General features: G+C 40.0%; 1 protein-coding gene across 4 annotated transcripts in view; it reads right to left on the bottom strand.

Annotated features, from left to right (window-relative positions):
- Adamts3 (ADAM metallopeptidase with thrombospondin type 1 motif 3) overlaps nt 1–21,699 on the bottom strand; it is a 227,076-nt gene that overhangs the window by 96,914 nt on the left and 108,463 nt on the right. For all 4 annotated transcript variants that reach the window (XM_006991663.4, XM_016009917.3, XM_076546598.1 and 1 more), the window contains exon 4: nt 13,415–13,571. In XM_006991663.4, coding sequence (XP_006991725.1) covers nt 13,415–13,571 — 157 coding nt within the window. The remainder of the gene's footprint in view (nt 1–13,414; nt 13,572–21,699) is intronic.

The raw sequence follows: 21,699 nt of genomic DNA on the forward strand, positions 1-21,699 counted from the left end.
GCTCTGGGTTCTCAGAGTTATTGGCTGAGTGCAAGTGAATCCAAACTGTTACTCATGAACTCCTAGAGACCAGCACTGGGTCCTCTGAACTGCTAGGCTCAAGATTTCCTAAATCACAGGAGCGACAGGAAGCTTCAGCTGTGTCTCCAGGCATCTGCATCCCATGTTCCATCCATATCACAGCACACTGACAGATGACAGCAAGCATCCTTACACCTTTCTCAGTGGGGTGGCCCAGGGGATCCATGTAGGGACACTCACATGCTTACTTCTATTTTCTCCAAGTAGGGCCTCATCTACTTCTACTCTATCATACCACAGACTGCTTCTTATGCTTTATGTATTAAAAGAAAAGTCCATCCTTAATCCAAAGTAGAGAATGCACTGCACTTGGCATTATTTTCTCCAAAAATTCATAGTTCCACTGTCTGTTGATAGTTTCCCTTGTATACCTGGCCCTAACTCAGGTCCTGTGGTAAGGTTCTGGGGAGGTTGAAGCAACTACTTACTATCATGTAGTTTAGTTCTAAATGGGGGAAAGAACAGAAAAGAGGTCACAGTGATAAAGGGATCCAATTCTTTCACTGGCCTCTTTTCCTAAGACCACCATATTTCTTTGTCCAATTTCCTGCCTTCCTTTCTTTTCTTCCTTCCATTTTTCTTTTCTTCCTTTCTTCCTTTCTTCCTTTCTTTCTTTCTTTCTTTCTTTCTTTCTTTCTTTCTTTCTCTCTTTCTTTCTTTCTCTCTTTCTCTCTTTTCTCTCTTTCTTTCTCTCTCTCTTTTTTCTTTCTTTCTTTCTTTCTTTCTTTCTTTCTTTCTTTCTTTCTTTCTTTCTTTCTTTCTTTCTTTCTGTCTGTCTACTTTATACCTTATACTGTTTCAAAGGCAACCAGAGGCAACTAACTTTTAGTTCTGTCATTCACATATTTTCCAGTAAAATATTAGTTGGTATTTCCTCCCTTTTCCCCTTTGTGAACTCAAGGTTTTTGTTTGTTTATTTGTTTGTTTTTGTTTTGTGTTTTTCGAGACAGGGTTTCTCTGTGTGACAGCCCTGGCTGTCCTGGAACTTGCTTTGTAGACCAGGCTGGTCTCAGAGCTCCACCTGCCTCTGCCTCCTGAGTACAGGGATTAAAGGTGTGCACTGCTACTGCCTGGCTGTGAACTCAAGTTTTTAAACTACACCTGGAACCTGCTATGAGAATGTATCTTTACAGATGCCAGTCCAAAACCGAAAACACATAAGAACCTGAAGTAAAACATCCACTACTTTTCTTAGACTAATATGTTTTTAAAGTTTTTTTTTTTTTAAATAAATGTGACGTGTGAATGCAAGTGTGGATTTTGAAAACCATACAATAAAAAGTAAACGAAAGTCTTCTTAGGCAGGTGTGGTAGTGCACACCTGTAATATAGCACTCAGGAAGCAGAGGCAAGAGGATGGAAGAGAGTTAAGACCAGCCTCAGCTGCAATGGGAGACCCTGTTTCAAAAATAGTAAACAAACAAACAAACAAACAAACAAACAAACTTTCCCTCGCCACCTCATCTCCTAATTACTATAACAACCCCAAAGTCTGCTCAGTATTGGTTTTGTCATTAAGTAAATCTTGTTGCCCTCCAATATAGTATCTTGATCTATATGGAAAAACACATAATCATTGCACACACAGAGAATATCTAAATGAAGTCTAAAGAAGAAAGCAATGGAATTGGCATAGGAGATACCACACCGCAATAATAAACTGCTATGTACCATTTTCTTCCCTATGTAACATCTGCTAGGTTGATGAAATGCTAGTCCAGAGAGCAGAGAAAAGTCTTCAGAAACTGGACAAAAGTATCACCACAAAATACTGTTTTTCAGAGTTTCTTTATGAAGAAACCAAAGTTGAAAGCACACCACAATCATATAGAGAAGAGGAGAAACTGGAAAATAAACGGTCAAGCAGAATATATGGGTGTAAATATGAGCTCACCCCCCTCCCACCTTTTCTATCTCTGCTGATTTTCCCACAGGAAGGAAGAGATTAAAGGATGGATTACTTCACGAGCTCTAAAGGTCTCTAGGCTGACCCCACTCTTAGAGGGGACTCTTTCAGAGGAATAATGCTATAAAGAACGGTGAAAACCCACAACCGAGCCCTTCAGAGGGCCCTCATTCACAGCTCCCATTGACTGCCATGGCCTCTCTGAGGGAATTCAAAATAATTCACTGCCCACCAGAATACTGAGTTCACAGAGAGGAAGAAAGTGGCGGAGCTGCTTTGCATCCATTTAATGTTTTCGCAGAAACGTGGAGGGGGTTAATCTTGTACAAGTCCAGTCATGTGCTTTCACAAAGGACCAAGAAGGAGTCGCGAAGCCTCCCCCGACTCTGCGGGAAGCTCTTTCTTTGTGCCTTCTTTTCTACACATGTCTGACAAAGACGCTAAGTGTCTCCTGCCTGGATTCTGAGGTGAGAGAAGCCACAATGATGTCATCGCTGCTGAAGAGCTCTGTGAGCTGAGATAATGAAGACCTCTCCGCCGCCGCAGGCATTACCATTGCTTTGGTGCAAACTTCCTAAACTTTCAAACACCTCAGGCTCCTATTCATTGCAAGGGGCAGTGTGTTTTCTTTATCTTCTAAAGTGTTAAAGAGAATCCTCTCAGAACAAGTTTCACTCTCACTAAAACATAGCCTCTGAGTTTAGTGAATCAGTAACTTGAAGTGGGAATAAAAGATCGTACTTTTTTTTTTTTTTAATGAGGAACAGGTACACTATTCAATGAATATTCTTGTTATTTAAATTTCAAGAATTTACTAGGAAATATGTCATTATATGAACAGCAGCAACTTCCCACCCCATAATCCTGAATATATGTATAAACATGGCTTTTAGAAGCAAATTGAATTATTCAAGAACATCAATAATTTGAAGGCAGCTAGTTTCCAATGATTTTTATACCCTGGACTAGTCTGAAAATATTTTTGAAGTTATGGAAACTTTCTGAGAAAAGAGTTGATGGACTCAATTATGCACATCTTAGGAAACTATGTGCACACGATAGAGTCCTCCCGACACTATGAAAGCTTGCTTCATAGAACACAATTCAGTACAAAAGCAAACTTCTGTCCAAACCCTGTTGGAAAGTGTTTATGTAGGGCCATGATTTTCCTTAAGAGATCTGACTGTCTCCAAACATTATAATTTTCTCTCATAATCTGATTTATAGTATATTCTTCTTCAATTATATACAATGTTGCATATGAAAAAGTGACCTTCTTTAAACTATTCTAAATAAGCAACTTGAGGGAAAGTATTGTTTTCAAAGACTATTATGGTTAGGTAAAATAAACGGTGAGGGCCTGAAGAGATAGTTCAGCAGTTAAGGGCATCTATTGTTCTTGCAGAGGACCCAGGTTTCATTCCCAGCACCCACAGAGCATCTATAAATCATCTATAACTCTAGTTTCAGAATATCTGACGCCCTCTTCTGGTCTCCTCAGGCACTGCACACACATAGTGCATAGACATACATGCAGGCAACATCACCCATTCACATAAAAATAAGTAAATCTTAAAAGAAAAATAAAAGGTGACCACAAATTAAAATGAACAATTCATATCATAACCAGTAATTCAGGTATATAATTTAGGTCTTTGGCTGTGAGACACTGTCTTCATCTTTGAGATCCTACAAAATCTAAGGCAGATAGTTGCTCCTTTTTCATAGAGAGTGCCTAGTGTTTTCCAGGGAATACAATGATACATTCTATTGTTCTGAAAGGAACAGATATGCAGCCTAATGGATATAATGAGAGAACATAAGTCTTGGTAAAAAAGAATGATTAGGAGACAGTTTAGCAGACCTCAAACAAAGAATAGCAAGTAGAAAATGAGAGTCACTAAAGAATACTAAGGGAGGAAACATTTGGGACATGAATTAAAAAAAAAAAAAACCCACTTATATTTTATCCAACAGGGAATTTTAGTCTAGATGATGGCATACAGTATTATAGTTCACAATGATCCCTATGGAGCAGTCTCCGAAGCAGACTACTTACACTATAAGCATGCATAAAAACATTCACCAGAATACAGAGAAATTATGTGACTTTATATAATTCCCCTTATTCTTCACAATTCCTATACTTGGGTATGTTATGTAATATGTAATTTGCATGTTCTACATGCAGTGGAGAAATGATAGCATTTATTGGTGTGTGTTCATATACACATGGTATGAATAAACAACAACTTCCCACCTCAAATAGGGCCAAGACAAACAGGCTCAGGGATAGGAGGATAGCTAGGGGCCCACCGCAGTGCAAAGGAGAGGAAGTGAAATGTTTCACAAGTTCATGTGCTTGGACACTTGGTCCCAAGCTAGTGACCCTTTTTCATTAAGTTGTGGAACCATTGAGAGGTAGCACTTGGCTGGAGAAGGTGACTATTTGGGGGACTGGCTTTGAGGTCTACATAGCCCAATCCCTTTCTTATCTTGTGTCTGCTTGAGATAAAAGAAAGCAGTTGCCACACAATCCTTCTGCCAGAGTCCCCTACCTCATGGAGTCAGTCACATAGACAGCGATAGACAGCATCCTCTTATACTATGAGCCAAAATAAATGGTTCCTCCTTTAAGTGGCTTCTTGTTTGGTACTTGATCATAGCAATGATCCAAGTGATAAATACAGACCATTGGCAACTCTTGACAAGAGCAGTAGACCACCACAAAGGGAAGATGAGTCATAATAAAATAGTATGAGTTAACTTACAATTGAGTGCTTAGTAAATATAAGGAATTTAAATGAAGTTCTTTATTCAAGTGTTTTTTTTTAAAGCTTTGAAATATGCACTATTATTTTTTCCTGCCTTACAAATGAGGAAACTGGGACTTTGGAAGGTTAAGTAACTTTACCAAGGTCCTGAGGCTATTTAGTACACTACACTACAAAACACAAGTTTAAAACTAACTCAAGAGAGAAGATTCAAATGCCTCAGTCCGTTTTAAGAGACTATTCCCAGATAATCACATGCCAAGACGTTTAACACAGTCAAACTGACTCCATGAAACAGCCTTCATAAAAATGTCTAGTAATGTCCAGAGGGTGGTATGAAAAGGGACTAATCAGAAAATGTGTGTGATTCTGTTATTACACAATATGGTATTATATTAAGCAAGTTTCTGAAATAACTCTATATCTAGGTCATATTTTAGGGACTTATGACTAGAAATATGAAGGTAGTTCTGAGGGACTGAGCACTGTGGTATCCAGTCCCCATTAGTTTATTAACTTTTCTGCTATAGCTCACATTCCAAATGCTCTATGAGTTTTAGTCACTAGATCTGGGTTCTTAAGGTTAGAACTGCCACCATGAGTGGTCTTAATTTCTCCTCTGTTTTTGCAAATAATCAAAGAATACTAAAATAGATGACCCTCCTTTATACTAAAGGAAACCTGGACATGGTACTTCCCTCACTTTAAATACATCTAGACCGAAAGAAAATCTTCTGAAGTGTATGACCTCATAATGATATATTACTATATGCTCTGTGATTTGCATAAAATCACTCAGTCGTTTTTCTATCATTGATAAAAAATCATGCTTCTAGAATCATAAGGAAAATGAATTCAGTAACTCTTACTTGTAAAGTTCTATGGCTCTTACTATTATTCTGTTAAATAGACCTACTATCAAACAGCCCTCTACATTTGTGAGGAAAGCTCTCAGACCTTATCAGAGAACTTTCTTTTTTGTTTGTTTGTTTGTTTTTCGAGACAGGGTTTCTCTGTGTAGTTTTGGTGCCTGTCCTGGATCTCAATCTGTAGATCAGGCTGGCCTCAAACTCACAAAGATCCTCCTGGCTCTGCTTCCCAAGTGCTGAGATTAAAGGTGTGCACCACCACTGCCCGGCCATCAGAGAACTTTCTTTGTGCAGTGAATGTTCATTAATGCAGAAACTCACAACTGATCAAACTATAGATAATAAATATCAGTGGTGTGCTCAACCACAAATGCAGATCTGGGAAAAGTTGGGGGAGGGTAAATATGATCAAATTGGATGAAATTCTCAAGTGGTAAAATTCTTTGGAGGTTGGAATAAAACTGTGTTTCCATATGTTAATTAGAAAAGAAAATAATAGTTATGCAGGATTAAATTTTTAACACCAACATAAAGACATTGGGAAACTGAACCGTCTAAGGGTTTCTTAATGACTAAAGACATCAGATAGGATCTGTGATCCCTGTAAGTAAAATCATAGGCTAAAAGGTGCTTAAGCTTTGGGAGTGAACATTTACTTTAACCCAATCAGTCCTCTCCCTACCTTCCCTCCCAACAACCCTTAGATAGACATATTTTCTACAACTATGCAAGCATGGAGCTACTGTACTGAGCTAAGAAGTGCACTGCTTGTACAACGAGAACAGCTTGGAAAATGTATCATTTTTCCCTGTCTTTGTGCAAAGATGACCTGCTTACCAGTCATCCCAGAGTGGTAGCTGAGAAGCCTTGAGTGAAAACGGAAAGGGGGAAAGAAAGAAAACCATGACGTAATAAACTGTTGCATCAAAGAGACCAGAAACAAATGGAAAGCCATCTCCGTTCACTCACTCAGAGAGTAAATACTGTGAGAATATCCACACTCAGAAAACAATCTACCAGATCCCCATACAATCCCTATCAAAGCCCACATGGTATTTTAGAATAGAAATAATAAAGGCAATCCTAAAATTTCTATGATCCACAGAGGACCTAAATGGTTGACAGAAAGGACCAAAGACTTTACCATCAGACACGAATCTGTAACTGACAGAAGGACGTATAGGGGAAAGGCTTCATGGTCTTGCAAGATTTCTTAGATGGGCCCCAAGAGGGAGAGACAGTAAAAGCAAATATAGGGATGTGGGACAGTCTTGGTTTCTTCTCCTGACAAAACGGTGATAAAATGTCTCCTAACAAAAGCAACTGAGGGGAGAAATGGTTTATTTCAGCTCACAGTTTAGAGGCATCACGGCAGGAGTTGAAGCAGCAGGAATTTGAAGCCCTCAGTTACATTATGTCCAATGTAATCACTCTATTAATTAAAAAGAACATCCATTTTATAATTGTTACTGCTTAACTTCTTCACTTCCTATTTACTTAATTCCCCAGATGTGAAACATGAAGTTAACTTTAGTTACCTGAGCTATTTTTTTTATCATAACTATCACAAAATTATAAAAGAAAGAAATGGAGTTCAAAGAAGTGTGCACACCAAGGTGAGCTGAACAATAACTAAGAAAGATTTTTAAAATTCATGAAAGATGGAAATTTTAATCAAAAATAAGGATCCAAATGGTCACTGTTATATTTTGTGTAATGTCCATGATTCAAATTGCAAATATATAAAAATAATCTTCATATGTGCCAGACATGCCTATTGGTCTACATCTGAACTGACAACAGCCTTTTGGAATGCTTCTTTATGAATATAAGGAAAGATGCTTTTTTTAAAGATATGGAAAGTGGTCCAGGGAACAAAGATCGTGGAAACACCACCTGAGCTACACTCAATGCTTTTTCAAATGCTAGGTAGTTGCAAAAGAGAAAGGGATGTTAACATATTTTTTCCCAGCCTGCTTAACTGAACCCTACACCTCTTAGACAATAACAGAGAAGCCAACCTTTAATATTGACTTCCATGAAGACTGTCCACTAGATGAGAAGTTGCAGCCAAGCTCACACAGTGAGGAAAGACAACAGACACCACTATCAAAACCCCATGCTTGTTTTGCCTACATGTCATTCAAAACTGGAATCAGGAGCCTAAGAGTTTAAGAGATTAATCTTAAATCTAATATCCCAATTTCTTATTACTAGAAGCCTGTTTGATGGCATTATATATTAGTACAGATATCGAACAGTATGAGACACCAAGAAAACAATAATTTTCAAAAATAAATAAATAAATAAATATGTTTTAGCAGCCACTTATCTCATAAGAGGATTAGTCAGCACAAAGACATAAAAGCATGATACATGGGGAAAAAACTGAACAGGAGTTTGAAAGTGGGGACCAAACTTGGAAAACATTTCAAGGACTACATAGAGTAAGTTCCTGAACACCAGACATCAGAATAAGTTCCTATGCAAGTTTGTAGATGCTGTATATTGTTAATACACACAGATGAGCAGTTAAATATTTTAAACCAATTATTATTGTTTATGTTTTGCATGTTAAAATCCCTTCCCTAGTGACTCTACTTTCTGATTACTTCATGGAATAAGATAATCTCCATACTGAATTCATTTTCTCTATAATTATTATGAACACAGAGTAAAATATACTAAAGAAATCCCACATGTATACTTAGTATTTCCATATGAGTTCAAGAGAAGTAGCTCAACAAATGATCTCAGATTAGATTATAAACCACTAGCTGAGAAAGTTTATAATCGAACACTAAAGGAATATTTGCTCAATGATGTATCTTCATATTATAGTAACACCCTCCATGCATCATTTACTAATAAAATTATCTGCTAAAATTAATTTCTATCATTTCATATTTTCCTTTTACAAAGCCCATCAAGGATTCTCTTTAATCCACACATAGATCATGAGGATCTCCCAAAGCAGAGGGTTAGGGCACCTATTCACATGTCTAAATTCAAAGAAGACTCGGCATCTACCCAGTCCCTAGCATCACCAAGGCTAAGTCTTCCCATTACTACTGCTTGTTCTGCAGTTCCCCTCCCCAGTAACCAGGAGCAACTCCTAAATCATTTCGGACTACTCCATGTTTCCCACCTGCGACAAAGACACTCCTTCAGGGCACCATGACAACCACATCAGCGACACAAGCACTTGGGTTCCTGTAGAAAAATGAAAAACTCTGAAAGGAAGCTAGGAGATAAAGGCTTACGAGTCCTTGCTTCCCACTGGTAGGAAGTAATTACAAAAATTACTTTAACATAGAGCTACTGGTGAATGAATAGCTTGTAATGTGAGGAGAGAAGCCTAGGGGCCTAGAGACTCAATACAAAATATGAAAAGCTGAATGATGCCATGCAAGCATCCCCCCCACTCCCCATAGACTGCCTGGAGCAAATCTCTGATGAGGACAGTGTGAGCAGTCTTTAGGGCTGGTGAGAGAGAGAGAGAGAGAGAGAGAGAGAGAGAGAGAGAGAGAGAGAGAGAGAGAGAGAGAGAGAGAGAGAATTTTAAATCTGAGTTTAGACAAATGACTGAATAGTGGAGGTTAATTTTGAATTCTGATATCATTATCAATTGTAATGTCATAAACAAATTCAGACAGAAAATCTACAGATGTCAAAAAAAAATGGACAATCCTCCACTCCTGTAGCAATGATCAGAGAGAAGCAAATCAAACTCTCCCATCATGATGACGTAGAGGTCATGATGAGATGGAAAAGCATCTCTATCACAAGTGTGCCAAGCTCTTGTTTATTGCTAACCTGAAGGATGGCGCACCCCCCAACAGGGACAGGAAGATTTATACTTTGCCCAAACCGCCAACTCTGCACTGACCAAAACTCAAAGTGACAATGTTAAAGTCCTGGGGGGTCTCAAATTGTGCTTATTTAAGGGTTGTGATGGGGGATGCTTGCCGGTGCATGTGGTGCCAGAGCTCAGCTTTGGGTATCTTCCTCTATTACTCTCCACCTTAATTTTTGACACAGGGTTTTTTGCTAAACCTGGAGCTGGCCATTTTGGCTGGGCAGGCTGGTTGGTAGTGCTCAAGATCCACCTGTCTCCATTTCACCAGCATTGGGATATAGACACATACCACCATGCCTGGTTTTCATTTGGGTGGTGGAAATCTGAATTTGGCCCTTCATGAGACAGCTCCACAGACCTGGAGGTCTCTTTTGTAAGCAGTTATTTAAAAGCAGAGCTCCTAGCAGGGGCAATGTTGGATTATGCCAGGGCAATGGTGGAGAGCTCACCCTGGTGGTGCGGTCAGGGGAGAACTGGCTGGTGGAACAACCCTGCAGCTATCCAGGCCCAGAACCAGGGTTAAGACTTGGCCTGCCTCAACATCCACCCATCTATGATCTGCTGGAGCACATGAAGGGACCTAACCACAAACCCTAAGCTGCCGGATCTCCACAACACGGGGCAACAATATCCAAGAAGAGTACTAGTCAAGGCCCAGCATTGATAGTGTAGTAGAAACCAGAGGCATCGAACCAGACCAATGACTCTTTGCAATGAACTTTGCAAGTAAAGGTATAAGGACAAAAGTGTCTACTGCATGAGTCACACTGCAGCTCCCATGATGATATTTTTAATTTTTTCTCTTAAATTTGGTTTTATTTGGGGGTGTGTGTGCAGGGATGGAGGGTGGATGCAAAGGAATGGGGAAATGAATGTGACCAAGATACATGATGTAAAAGACACATAGAATAAATAAAAAAGAAAGTAAAAAAAAAAAAAGTCAAGCTCCATGGTTGTGATTTGTGTACCAAATTCATGGTATTTCTGGATAAGTCTTCCAGTTTTTTGCATTTCAAAGACAACAGAACTTCCCCAACTTAAGAGTTGAGACAAAAGATGACTGAGTTAACTGAGGGTCTTGTTGTTGGTGAGTTGTACCATATACCAATGGGTTCAAAGCTATGGCTTCTTCTGATGACTCAGACAAATGTTCTCGGAAACAGGAAATGGAAATACATGTTTGCATCTTCTCAAACAGGAAACCTTGGGGTTTTGAGAGAAATAGTAACATTTTTATTTCATTCCAATTCTAGTTTTAATTTTGTTTTTGTTTTGAGGACACAATGCCCTCCTCATCTAAAGTTGTAGACAGACAATATCTTTTAAGGGTTCCCAATTCTCAACATTGTGTCCTTCGGATGCTCAGTGATAAAAGAGGAGAAGGCAAGCAGGGACAGCCCTAAGCATCATAAGCCAACCCATACCCTCGCCTCTCTTGGTCGTCTCTATTCATCCTTCCCACACTGCCCCATCAAGCAATTATGAGAACATATATTGCATGTTTAGAGCAAAGTTGGAGTTTAATAGAAACTGTCCCAATACAGATTTAAACATGGGCAATGAGGGAGTGAGAGGGAGGTGCTTAGGAAAAGGACAGCACACACGAACACACAGCTGCTGGCTTCTCCCGCAACAGTCACCCACAAAGGAAACTGTAAAATGTCCTCACTGTTTCCAATGGATCCCCAAAGTTACATTCATATCATCCCCATGTGCCAACCACACGGAGCCTCTTTCTGTTCACATTTTATATGCTCTAATTCTGGAGAGAGATTTCTCTGGTCTCAAATTAGAACTCTGAGATACGTTAGATTCTTGCCTCTCTTCCCTCTCCCAGCCCCAAGATCTACTCTATCACAAAACCCTATCCATTTTACTTCAATCTCTGTTTTCCTTTGGCACCAGGGCTCTGTCTCGTTATTTGTTCTCATGTTACCCATCACTCCTGTTCAGGGCTCTGATCTGTGTTAGTTTAGAACAGTTACAACCAATTCTAAGCCAGACATATAGCACGTCTGAGCAGCTGAACTACAAAAGGCTTCAAGAAGTAGCTAGGCAATCACTGAGACAGAAGAAAATATGATGAACTGTTTCTACAGGCCCCATGGGGAAGCTTTGCAGGTCACAAGTAACCGCTTATAGACTGATGCATCGCATAAGATGGAACCTCAGCTTGATCCAGAAAAGTACTACTTTATACAGCATTTTAGTGTTCATTTATAAATCAATACACCTTTTTAACTCAGTACAGTTCTATATGATGAAATATGTTATAAAAATATATTCCTAATGTATATGTGGACTATATTTCATCTATAAAAATATTGACCTCTCTAGTCCTTTGACAAGAAGAGAATTGAAAAGCTGTAGTCTGGTGTTCAAATTTATGAATCTGAACTCTTCTTGCCCTAGGGAAGAAAGTTAAATTCCTGATTAAACAACTAGATATACTTAAGACGAGATTAGCTGAAATCACCAGTAGCTAAATCAGAGTACCATAAACATGAAAATAAAGCCCATTCATTTCATGTTCAGGTTTATCTTGGGATATCCTGGTACACGTTCCGAGTTAACTGAGAGTGAGGAAACAAACTGCTTCACCTCCTCCCGTGGCCACGGCAAGCCGCTCCTAAGTGGGTGACTTTAGCCCATGGTCTATTTTCACTATAAGGCCAACTTCTTGTCATGATTAAGGAAGTCAGTCTCCACTGTGTGTATTGGTATAAACCACCTTTATCATAAACTGGGTGTGCTGGCGCTGCCAGAACTAATATTTTCAATAACTGCCAGAAATAATCTATCCATTGTCATTAATATATTGCTTTCCTCTCTCTCTCTCTCTCTCTCTCTCTCTCTCTCTCTCTCTCTCTCTCTCTCTCTCTCTCTCTCTCTGTGTGTGTGTGTGTGTGTGTGTGTGTGTGTGTGTGTGTGTGTTTGCTGGGAAACAAACTCAGGGCCTTGTGAATGCTTAGGCAAGTGTCCCATGTCAGAGCCACACCCAACCCATTCCCATTCTATAAAACACAACAGCTCTTGAAATTTTCTTATTTCAAAAATAAAGTACGATTTCACTCCTGTGAAAGTCATAGGGACTAACATTTATAGAAATCCATAAGGAACTTGAAGGGATGGGGTAGAGCTTGGAAGGGAGTGATCAGGTTCATCTTGGAAGGAAGTGATGGATTTCAGCTTGAAAGGAATTAATGGGGTTCATCGTGGGCAGGAGTGATGGGATTCCGCTTGGAAGGGAGTGATTGGGTTTAGCTTGGAAGGGAGTGGTCAGGTCCAGCTTGGAGTGTCTGTTCCCCTTTGCAGATGTGAGCTAAAGTCTTCTGTAGCTATGCTCAGGTTTCATTACACCAACAAAATCAGAAAAACTTCAGGGACCATAATGTTTACATTTCCAATCTATCTAAAAATAAAATTCTATAGAAATATTTAACTTATTTCCCCACCAAACAAGAAAAGTTATTTATTTGGTTGGTTTTTTTTTTTTTATTTATTTATGTTGTGCCAAATAGACTTCAAAGTCAAGCAGCTATCGGATTGGTGTTAAAACATAACTTTGTTGTATTAATACATCTCACTTAGGAACTTCTACAATGACACAAATAGTGCATAGTTTAAATATTTCTGGAAAAAATAAATAATTGCAAACTTTAAGATAGGCTAAAAGACCATAATTTTAGTGGACACCTTTTAAAATAAATCATGAAAAGTGTACTGACATGTAATCACTCACTGGCATAGAACGCCTCAACATGAGAAAAGAAAAGCTAAACATGATGATTATAACACAAATTTCTGTTCAGTTTCCACATCTTGCAAGAGCACATGCCAATCAAGTTCTCTTGACTGATGTAAGGGTTGTTTTCATCATCCCTTACATCTGTGTTTAATTATTAAACCTTGTTAAGATGCCTACCCCTGTAGTAGGAGTCTTCAGACACATCTCTGGGAGCTTGCTCCAGGGCTGATCTCTTGTAGACAACGTGAATTCTTCCTTTCGCTTCCTCCATCTGCTTACCTCTTTCCAAGGGCTCAATGAAATACTCTTCAGTATCACTTTTAATCATCCCAGCCTAAAGAAAGCATAAATGTGTTCATTTTAAAAAGAAGTATTATTTTCAACTCACAAGTACACCCTTTTAAATGGCAAGAATGTAAATCTTGCTACTTTTTCTTTCTTCATCTGGTTATAAATTTAAAGCAGTTAAGTCATACTAGTCATTGAGTATATCAGTAATCCATATATAATGTAAGAAATTCATATGAGGGCTGGAAAAATGGCTCAGCAATTAAGAGCATTCACTGATCCTCGGCTGAGTGCCCAGATTTGGTCTCAACCCCTACATGGTGGTTCACATCCCCTTGAAATTCCAGTTCCAGGGGGTCAAATGCCCTTTTCTGATCTTCAGGATCACACGCACGCACGCACGCACTTGCTCGCTCTCTAAAACTTTTAAAAATATCATACAGCTGGGCGGTGGTGGGACACACCTTTAATCCCAGCACTTGGAGGCAAAGCCAGGTGGATCTCTGTGAGTTTGAGGCCAGCCTGGTCTACAGAGCGAGATCCAGGATAGGCACCAAAACTCAGAGAAACCCTGTCTCAAACAAATAAACAAACAAACAATAAAAATATCATAAAGCAGGAATGAAAAATTCATATAAGGTAGAAAATGCCAAGTTTATGCAGCATAAGAATAAAATCACATGACACACCCATTTCATCAGGGTATAAAACTGTATATCTATATGGTATCTTCTCAGCAAAAGAATCTTATGAGATAGGAACTCAAAATAAAATCCCTGATTTCCTATAATAACTATTATGGATCTGTTATGAAGTATACTATATTACTTAGGCCACCCATTTTCATCTCCCACATGGACATTCAAGTATGAGAGATGTGAGTTCCATACTATACTCCATCTTTATTCTTAACTAGCTTTGATAGAAATCCCATACTTCTAATATTTGCTAATCTGGAGAATGAACACACATCCATGGCTAAAATGTCCAATTTTGTCATTAACACCATCTACAGTTAGCAGAAAGCATTGTTAACTGCATTAATTCCACACATTAAACTATACAAACACATTTTAATTTGTGATTTCAAGTTCCATTATTCATCTTTTTCTTAGTCTTTGATTTGTCTCCAATCCATTAAGTCACCAAGTTTTGTAGGGTTTTTTTTACAACTTTTATTTGCATTTTTGACAATTTCAAAGTACCTTATGATTACAAAATTCCTCACCTAGCTAGGCATGGTGATGTATGCCTTTAATTCCAGCACAGGAGAGGCATAGACAGATAGACCTCTGTGAGTTTGGGACCAGCCTGGTCTACACAGTGAGTTCTAGGACAGTGAGGGCTACAGAGAGAGACCCTGTTTCAAAACAACAAAATATCACTTTCTCTAGTCTTTCTCCTTCCTGTATTGCGTCCCCATAAGTCCCACATTCTTTTGTCTCCTTTTCTTTTCCTTCTTTCTAGGCCCAGTTATCATCTATGCATCCATTGAAGACTGTGGGCTCCTTAGTGAACACACAATGGAAAACAATGACTACACTTCCTCCAGAACCCATCAGTAACCAACAATTCAGAAGGGAAAAGTGGGGATAAGGGGGCCCCTCCCAGTTGATGACTAAAGGTCGATAGCTTCAGTGATGTGCAGGCCCACTCCAAGTAGCCATAGCTTCTATGAGGTCAAGACAGCCTTGGCTGCACATGCCTTGAAGACATTTTACAACCCATCTCTTGTTGTGGAATATGTGTTGGTTAACGATGTGTTACATTTGTGTATGCTGTGGAACATTTGTTTTAATGATCCATTCTATTATGTTGCATTTGCTTAACTCTGTAAAGCTGTGTTACTTTGCCTGTCTAAAACACCTGCTTGTTCCAATAAAGAGCTCAATGGCCAATAGCTAGGCAGAATATAGAAATGGGCAGGGCTGGCAGGCAGACAGAATAAATGGGAGAAATCTGGAGAATGAGATGAGAGAAATGAGTGAGAAAAGGAGGAGAGGAGGACACCAGGAGCCAGCCACCCAGCCACACAGTCAACCATGGAGTAAGTAAGAAGGAAGGAAAGGTATATAGAATAGATAAAGGTAAAAGCTCAGAGGCAAAGGGTAGATAGGATAATTTAAAGTTAAGAAAGCTGACTACAAAAAAGCCAAGCTAAAGCCAGGCATTTATAAGTAAGAGTAAGTCTTCGTATATTTACTTGGGACTGGGTGGCGGGTCCCCAAAGAGTTAAAAAAAATACAATCTCCCTGTTTTCTAGTTCATATATTCCTTTTGGTGCTTTCTTCTATGATGATCCCTGAGTCTGAGAATGGGGAGTGCAAACATCCTGTTTAACACTGAGCACTTATTCTCAGCACCTTCAAGAGTCAAGAATCTCAGCCGGGCAGTGGTGGCACATGCCTTTAATGCCAGAACTTGGGAGGCAGAGGCAGGCAGGTCTCTGTGAGTTCAAAGCCAGCCTGGGCTATAGGGTGAGTTCGAAGAAAGGCGCAAAACTACACAAAGAAACCCTGTCTTGAAAAGCCAAAAAAAAAAAAAAAGTCAAGAATATCTTCACACAGTTCATTGGAGAGAGAAAGATTCTACCTTCACTGTCACTTCTGTAGTTCATTTAAGTCACAGAAATTACTTCTCTTGAGACTTTTCACAGATCCTAATGATTCTCCCAGATGAGTCTGTGACAGATGCAAGGAAGCAGATAAAGACTCTGAGCACTGGGCAGTGACTCGAGCCCCTTGAAAGCAAGAAGGATGGCAATGGTGAGAATTAGCTCATGGGATTTTTGAAAATATTTCTCTACGTATTGTAGTATTGTAGGCAAACATTCACATACCAGGTGCCATGATACTACTTGTTCCCAGCAGAGTGCAGGTAAAACCACACTTCAAACTGAACATCTCCCTTAGAAAGCAAAGTGCATTGAGGTGAGGTTGGGGCAGTATCAGTGGCGAGGCAAGAGGCAGGATCTGAGGTCTAGGTGTGGTCTGGATGTGCTCTCCATAGACCCCTGTGTCAGAAGTGATGGAGTTAAAGACTAAATAATTAGACTTAGAGATTTCCTTAGTTATAATAAAAAGTAGATTAGATATAAAACTGTAGACTCACAAAGATAAGATAGATAATAGAATATTTTCTCTAAATTTGTCAGATACAAGTGGACTGGATATTGTAACTGTAATTCTTACTTGACAACTCTTTTTGTTATATATTGAGCTTTACTATGCCAAAGTTAAAATTTTCTTTTTTAATTAGACTGAAAGGGGAAATTCACTTTCAAATTCATGGATTTTTTTAATTACGTGTTATATACATACACATACACACATTATATAGACCTCATCCTTCATTAAGGAGATTTTTCTTTACAACAGACTGAAACAATTATACAAAGCCACAGCCAACCAAAATGCAGAGTTGTGGAGCCCAATCCCAATGGAAACATCTACAAAACACTCCTGCACCTAAAGTTCAATTGAAGAGGGGACAAATGACTCCAAGAGATAGAAGATCATGGAGTTTGCTGCGAGATTGTTTCACCAGGTAGTGTCAGAGACTAATGACTTTTTCATCCAAATTATCTATATCTATTTCTATGGAAATCACCCCAGCACACCTCACTCACAATAATCTTTCATCTTGGCCACTACTATTATTTACAGCATCTCAGTTTCACATAGCATAGCAGGCAAAAGTGCTTTCTAAAATAATCATGTTCATTTGGACAAATGCTGAATGGCCTAACCATGGAAAGGCTCAAAAGGCCAGGTTTTCCTTATGGCAGTTCATGCCTTCTAGAAGGGCTGTCTACACCACAGAGTCACACTGGGGTCTAGATTGACGGTAGCTCTGACACTTTGTAAGTCTGCCCACTCAGCAGTGGAAAACTCTAAGGAACCCCACGTCGGAGACCATCAGGAGCCTGTCCCTGGTCTTGCTATTTACCGTTTCTCTACTTCCACAGACAGGAAGGATAGAGTTACATGGATCACAGCCAACTGTAAAGAGGGTTAGAAAACATAACCTGGCTGCATGCCCAGGGAGCTGAGACAGATTTTGATGAGCAGATAGAAGTGGCAACCTCAAAGGAACTCATGTCACTCCTTAGCTTACATTTCTACTGCTTCCCCTTACACATAAACGACACTCACCGCCGCAGCCCCAGGGTCCTGCTTCACATGGACACTTCCGGTATACTTCCCTCAAGGAACCACTTTTAACCACACTCTTCAGGACCCAGTCACAGGGGAAATGCTGTTATGCTTGGAAAGCATACATTGCCATTTTATATTCTCTGTGTCTCACCCCCCCCCCCAAAAAAAAGCTACCTTCTTAAAAGTGATGTTCTTATCCCTTCATCCCACAGAAATTTGGGACCCATTCAAGCTGACCACTCAGACTCAGCAATGTGTCCTTCTGCTGTTTTTCTCTCGGACAGCTCTTATCACAAATGTTCAGGGTTGTGCTTACCTGCAGGTGAGTATTTGTTATTCTTCCTCCTCCGCAAGTTGTCAGCTCCCAGTGCAGACACATCTATCTTAATTACTTAATTAGCCTTTTTTTGTTGTTGTTGGATGAGGTTGGCTTTTTTTAAATTGTTAATTAATTTTTTTCATTTATTTTATATACTGACCAGAGTTTCCCCTCCTTCCTCACTTCCTGTTCCCTCCTTCCCCACCACCCATCTCCCATCTACCCTCCTCCTCATTCACTCCTCCTGTCTCTCTCCATCTGAAAGGGGCGGGTCTCCCATGGGTGTCAACAAAGCAAGGCACATCAAGTTGAGGCAGGACCAAGCATCAAGACTGGACAAGGTAACCTAACATGGGGAATAGGTTCCCAAAAGCCAGCTCAAGCACCAGGGACAGGTCCTGATCCCACTGCTAGGAGCCCCACAAATAGACCAAGCTACACAACTGTCACACACATGCAGAGGGCCTAGGTCAGTCCCATACAGGTTTTCTAGCTGTTGGTCCAGAGTCCATGAGCCCAGGTCAGTTGTCTCTATGGGTTTCCCCATCATGATCTTGACTCCCCCTTGTTCTTACAATCCCTCCATCCCTCTTTTCAACAGGACTCCTGGAGCTTGACCCAGTACTTGGTTATGGATCTCTGCATCTGCTTCCATCAGTTACTGGATGGAGGATCCATGATGACAGTTAGGGTAGTCACCAACCTGATTACAGGAGAAGGCCAGTTTGGGAACCCTCTCCAGTATTGCTAGGAGTCTCACCTGGGGTCATCCCTATGGATTTCTGGGAATTTCCCTGGCACCAGGTTTCTCCCTAACCCTAAAATGCACCCTCAACAAGACATCTCTTTCACTACTCTCCCCTTATGTCCTGCCCCCAACCTACCCCACCCAATCCCTCATGTTTTTTCTCCCTCCTACCCACTCCCAATTTACCTAGGAGATCTCTTCCATTTCCCCTTCCCAGGGGAATCCATTAATCCCTCCTAGGGTCCTCCTTGTTTCCTAGCTTCTCTGGATTTGTGGGTTGTAGTCTGATTATCCTTTACTTTACACCTAATATTCACATATGAGTGAGTACATACTATGTTTGTCTTTCTGGATCTGGGTTACCTCACTCAGAATGATATTTTCCTAGCTCCATCCATTTGCCTACAAATTTCATGATATCATTGTTTTTTTTTTTTAATAGCTGAGTAATACTCCATTGTGTAAATGTACATTTTTTTAAATTCATTCTTCAGTTGAGAGGCATCTAGGTTGTTTCCAAGTTCTGGCTATTATGAAGAATGATTATTCTGAAGCCCTGACACAAAATTTCGTATTCAGTTTTGTAATGAACAACTATATGAATGAACTGTAGAAATGAAGGTGTATGTCATAGTTATACTTACATGCTATAATCAAATGCCCACAAGAATAACTTAAAAGGAGAATATTTGTCTTGACCGATAGTTTTGGAGGATTCAGTCCATAATTGCTATCCCTTTGTGCTTGGTGGAACATCATGGTGGTGGGAGCATGTGGTGAAGGAGACTCTTTGCCTCACAGAAGAGAATAAGCAACAGGAAGTGGGTAGAACAAGACACAGCTCCAAGGACATGGCCTTCTACCTTCTTCTTCCAAGGACACCCCACCTGCCACAGTTCTGCCCTCTGCCAGTGGTCTAGTCAGACTTTGAAACCACCAATGGATTAAAGTACTCATTAAGTTAAAACCTTCATGATCCAACAGCTACTGAAACTGTCCTCACAGATACCCAGAGGTGTTCCTCACCAGTCTCCTGAGCATGTATCAATCCAAGCATGCGGACAAGCAAAACTAACCACTATAGGGGCTGTAGAAGTTTTAGAGGTTCATGGTAATTTTCAAAAGATGGGAGAACTGGTCTACCTAGAGGCACAGGAAAGGGTATTGGAGGCGGCACGTCTCTTCTTCTCAGATTAATAACCACAGCTCCTTCAGTTCTTTCTTTGATCTTGGCCCTTCCACTCTCATGACTGTCTTTTCACAGGCCCTATCTTCTAACTCTGCCTTAGGGTCTCCACTCCAACCTCAAAGACTCCCCGCCAATCCCCGAACACACAGGTGGGCATGATTTCTCTTTAGGGCCGTGCTATTAGTTCTTTACTTCGAATCTCCGCCCCCCCTTCGAGAATTCCACATGTGCTCCGGCTTTTAAGTCCTTGAGTGTGACCTCTCAAGGCAGCATGTTCTAGCTACCCACCTGCTCTTCCACCCGGCAGCCAGCATGTCCTTCCCTGCTCTACTGTTCGCTTTGAACATTCTATATAGTCTAAGTCCTTGTGGATCGTCTTGGTTCTACTTACCACTCTCTATTCCCATCTCTCACTAACAAGGTATTAGTTACCCTCAGGTTTTTTTATTCACTATGTATTCCCGCATACCCCACACAGTGCTTTGCTCTAACTCAATCATCTATAAGCCTTTTTTTTTTTTTTGAATGACAAAAAGTTGAGAAGAAACAAAAATGAGAATAAGGTATAATCTAAGATTACTCCTAAATCTTGAAATTGAGTGATTGTAAAATTAATGTTTTCATTCCCAGAAACAAAAAAGCAAGCTGGGAACTGCAATATAGACCTGAAATCCCAGCACATGGATGCTGGAGGCAGGAGGATTTGGTAGGGCTAACTGAAAGGTAGGAAAAGTTGCTTTAACTGTGTTCACCGAGGTACTGGTGGTACTTACTAACATTTAGTGGAGGAATTCATGACTGTTTTTCAGACATATAACCATAACCACAGATACACTGCATTTCAGATCTATCTTCTCACACATAGTAATTAAATCTGATGAAAATCTAAACAGGGAAAGTTTGAAAATGCATTTAAGGCAAAAAAAAAAAAGTTAGAAAATTTCCATAGAACCTTGTAGAAAAATCCCTAAAGCCTAAACTCTGGAAATGGCTCACAGGCCCTGCATGGACTGGCTTTTTGGATTTCTCTCTTTGTCCACTATTCTGCCTGGCCCAGCTAAAAGGGCTCTCAGCTCATCGGCAGTACCCTCAGCAGAGCTAAATTAGCCGCCATTGGCTCTCCAGCCCCTTTCCCCACCAGAGGATTTCTAGATGACTGTCAAACTTTGGAAGTCTGAAATACCAAGTTCCAAGTGGACACAGACTTTGCCACATTTACTGTTTATCACATCCCAGGGTACAGAACAAAGCCTGACTTAAAGCAGGTGACTAATATTTGGGGGTGGAGGGAGAAAACATTAACACAAATAGAACCAACTATCTTGGAAGAAAGGTAAAAAGGATTAGCAACACAGAGGGGAGGAAAGACTGAAAATAGGGACCCAGCCCTAAAGAAGTAGCTACAGTGTGGAAAGAATGAAGCCTGTTGAGAACCGAACTAGACAAACTGTACTGTTTAACTAGAGAGGTAGGGGCTGGAAAGATATTACAAAGAGCTACAGAGACAGGGGGTCATAAAACTGCATGTATTTTAAGGTCTAGAATATTCTTAGCTATTGTAGGTGGGTTCTGATGCACATCTTCCCACCACACGATATTGATTTTTCTCCTTCAGTGGTGACCCAAACTAGAGGGACTATTTAAAAAGTGCCTGTATTTTCAGAAGAAGAAGAAGAAAAAAAAAAAACCTTGCCCATGCATACTTAACAGTGGAAAAATCATCAGTGCTGATAATTAAGCACTGAAGCTATATTTACACAC

The sequence above is a fragment of the Peromyscus maniculatus genome, chromosome 10 (genome assembly GCF_049852395.1).
Source record: "Peromyscus maniculatus bairdii isolate BWxNUB_F1_BW_parent chromosome 10, HU_Pman_BW_mat_3.1, whole genome shotgun sequence".
Taxonomy (NCBI): Eukaryota; Metazoa; Chordata; class Mammalia; order Rodentia; family Cricetidae; genus Peromyscus; species Peromyscus maniculatus.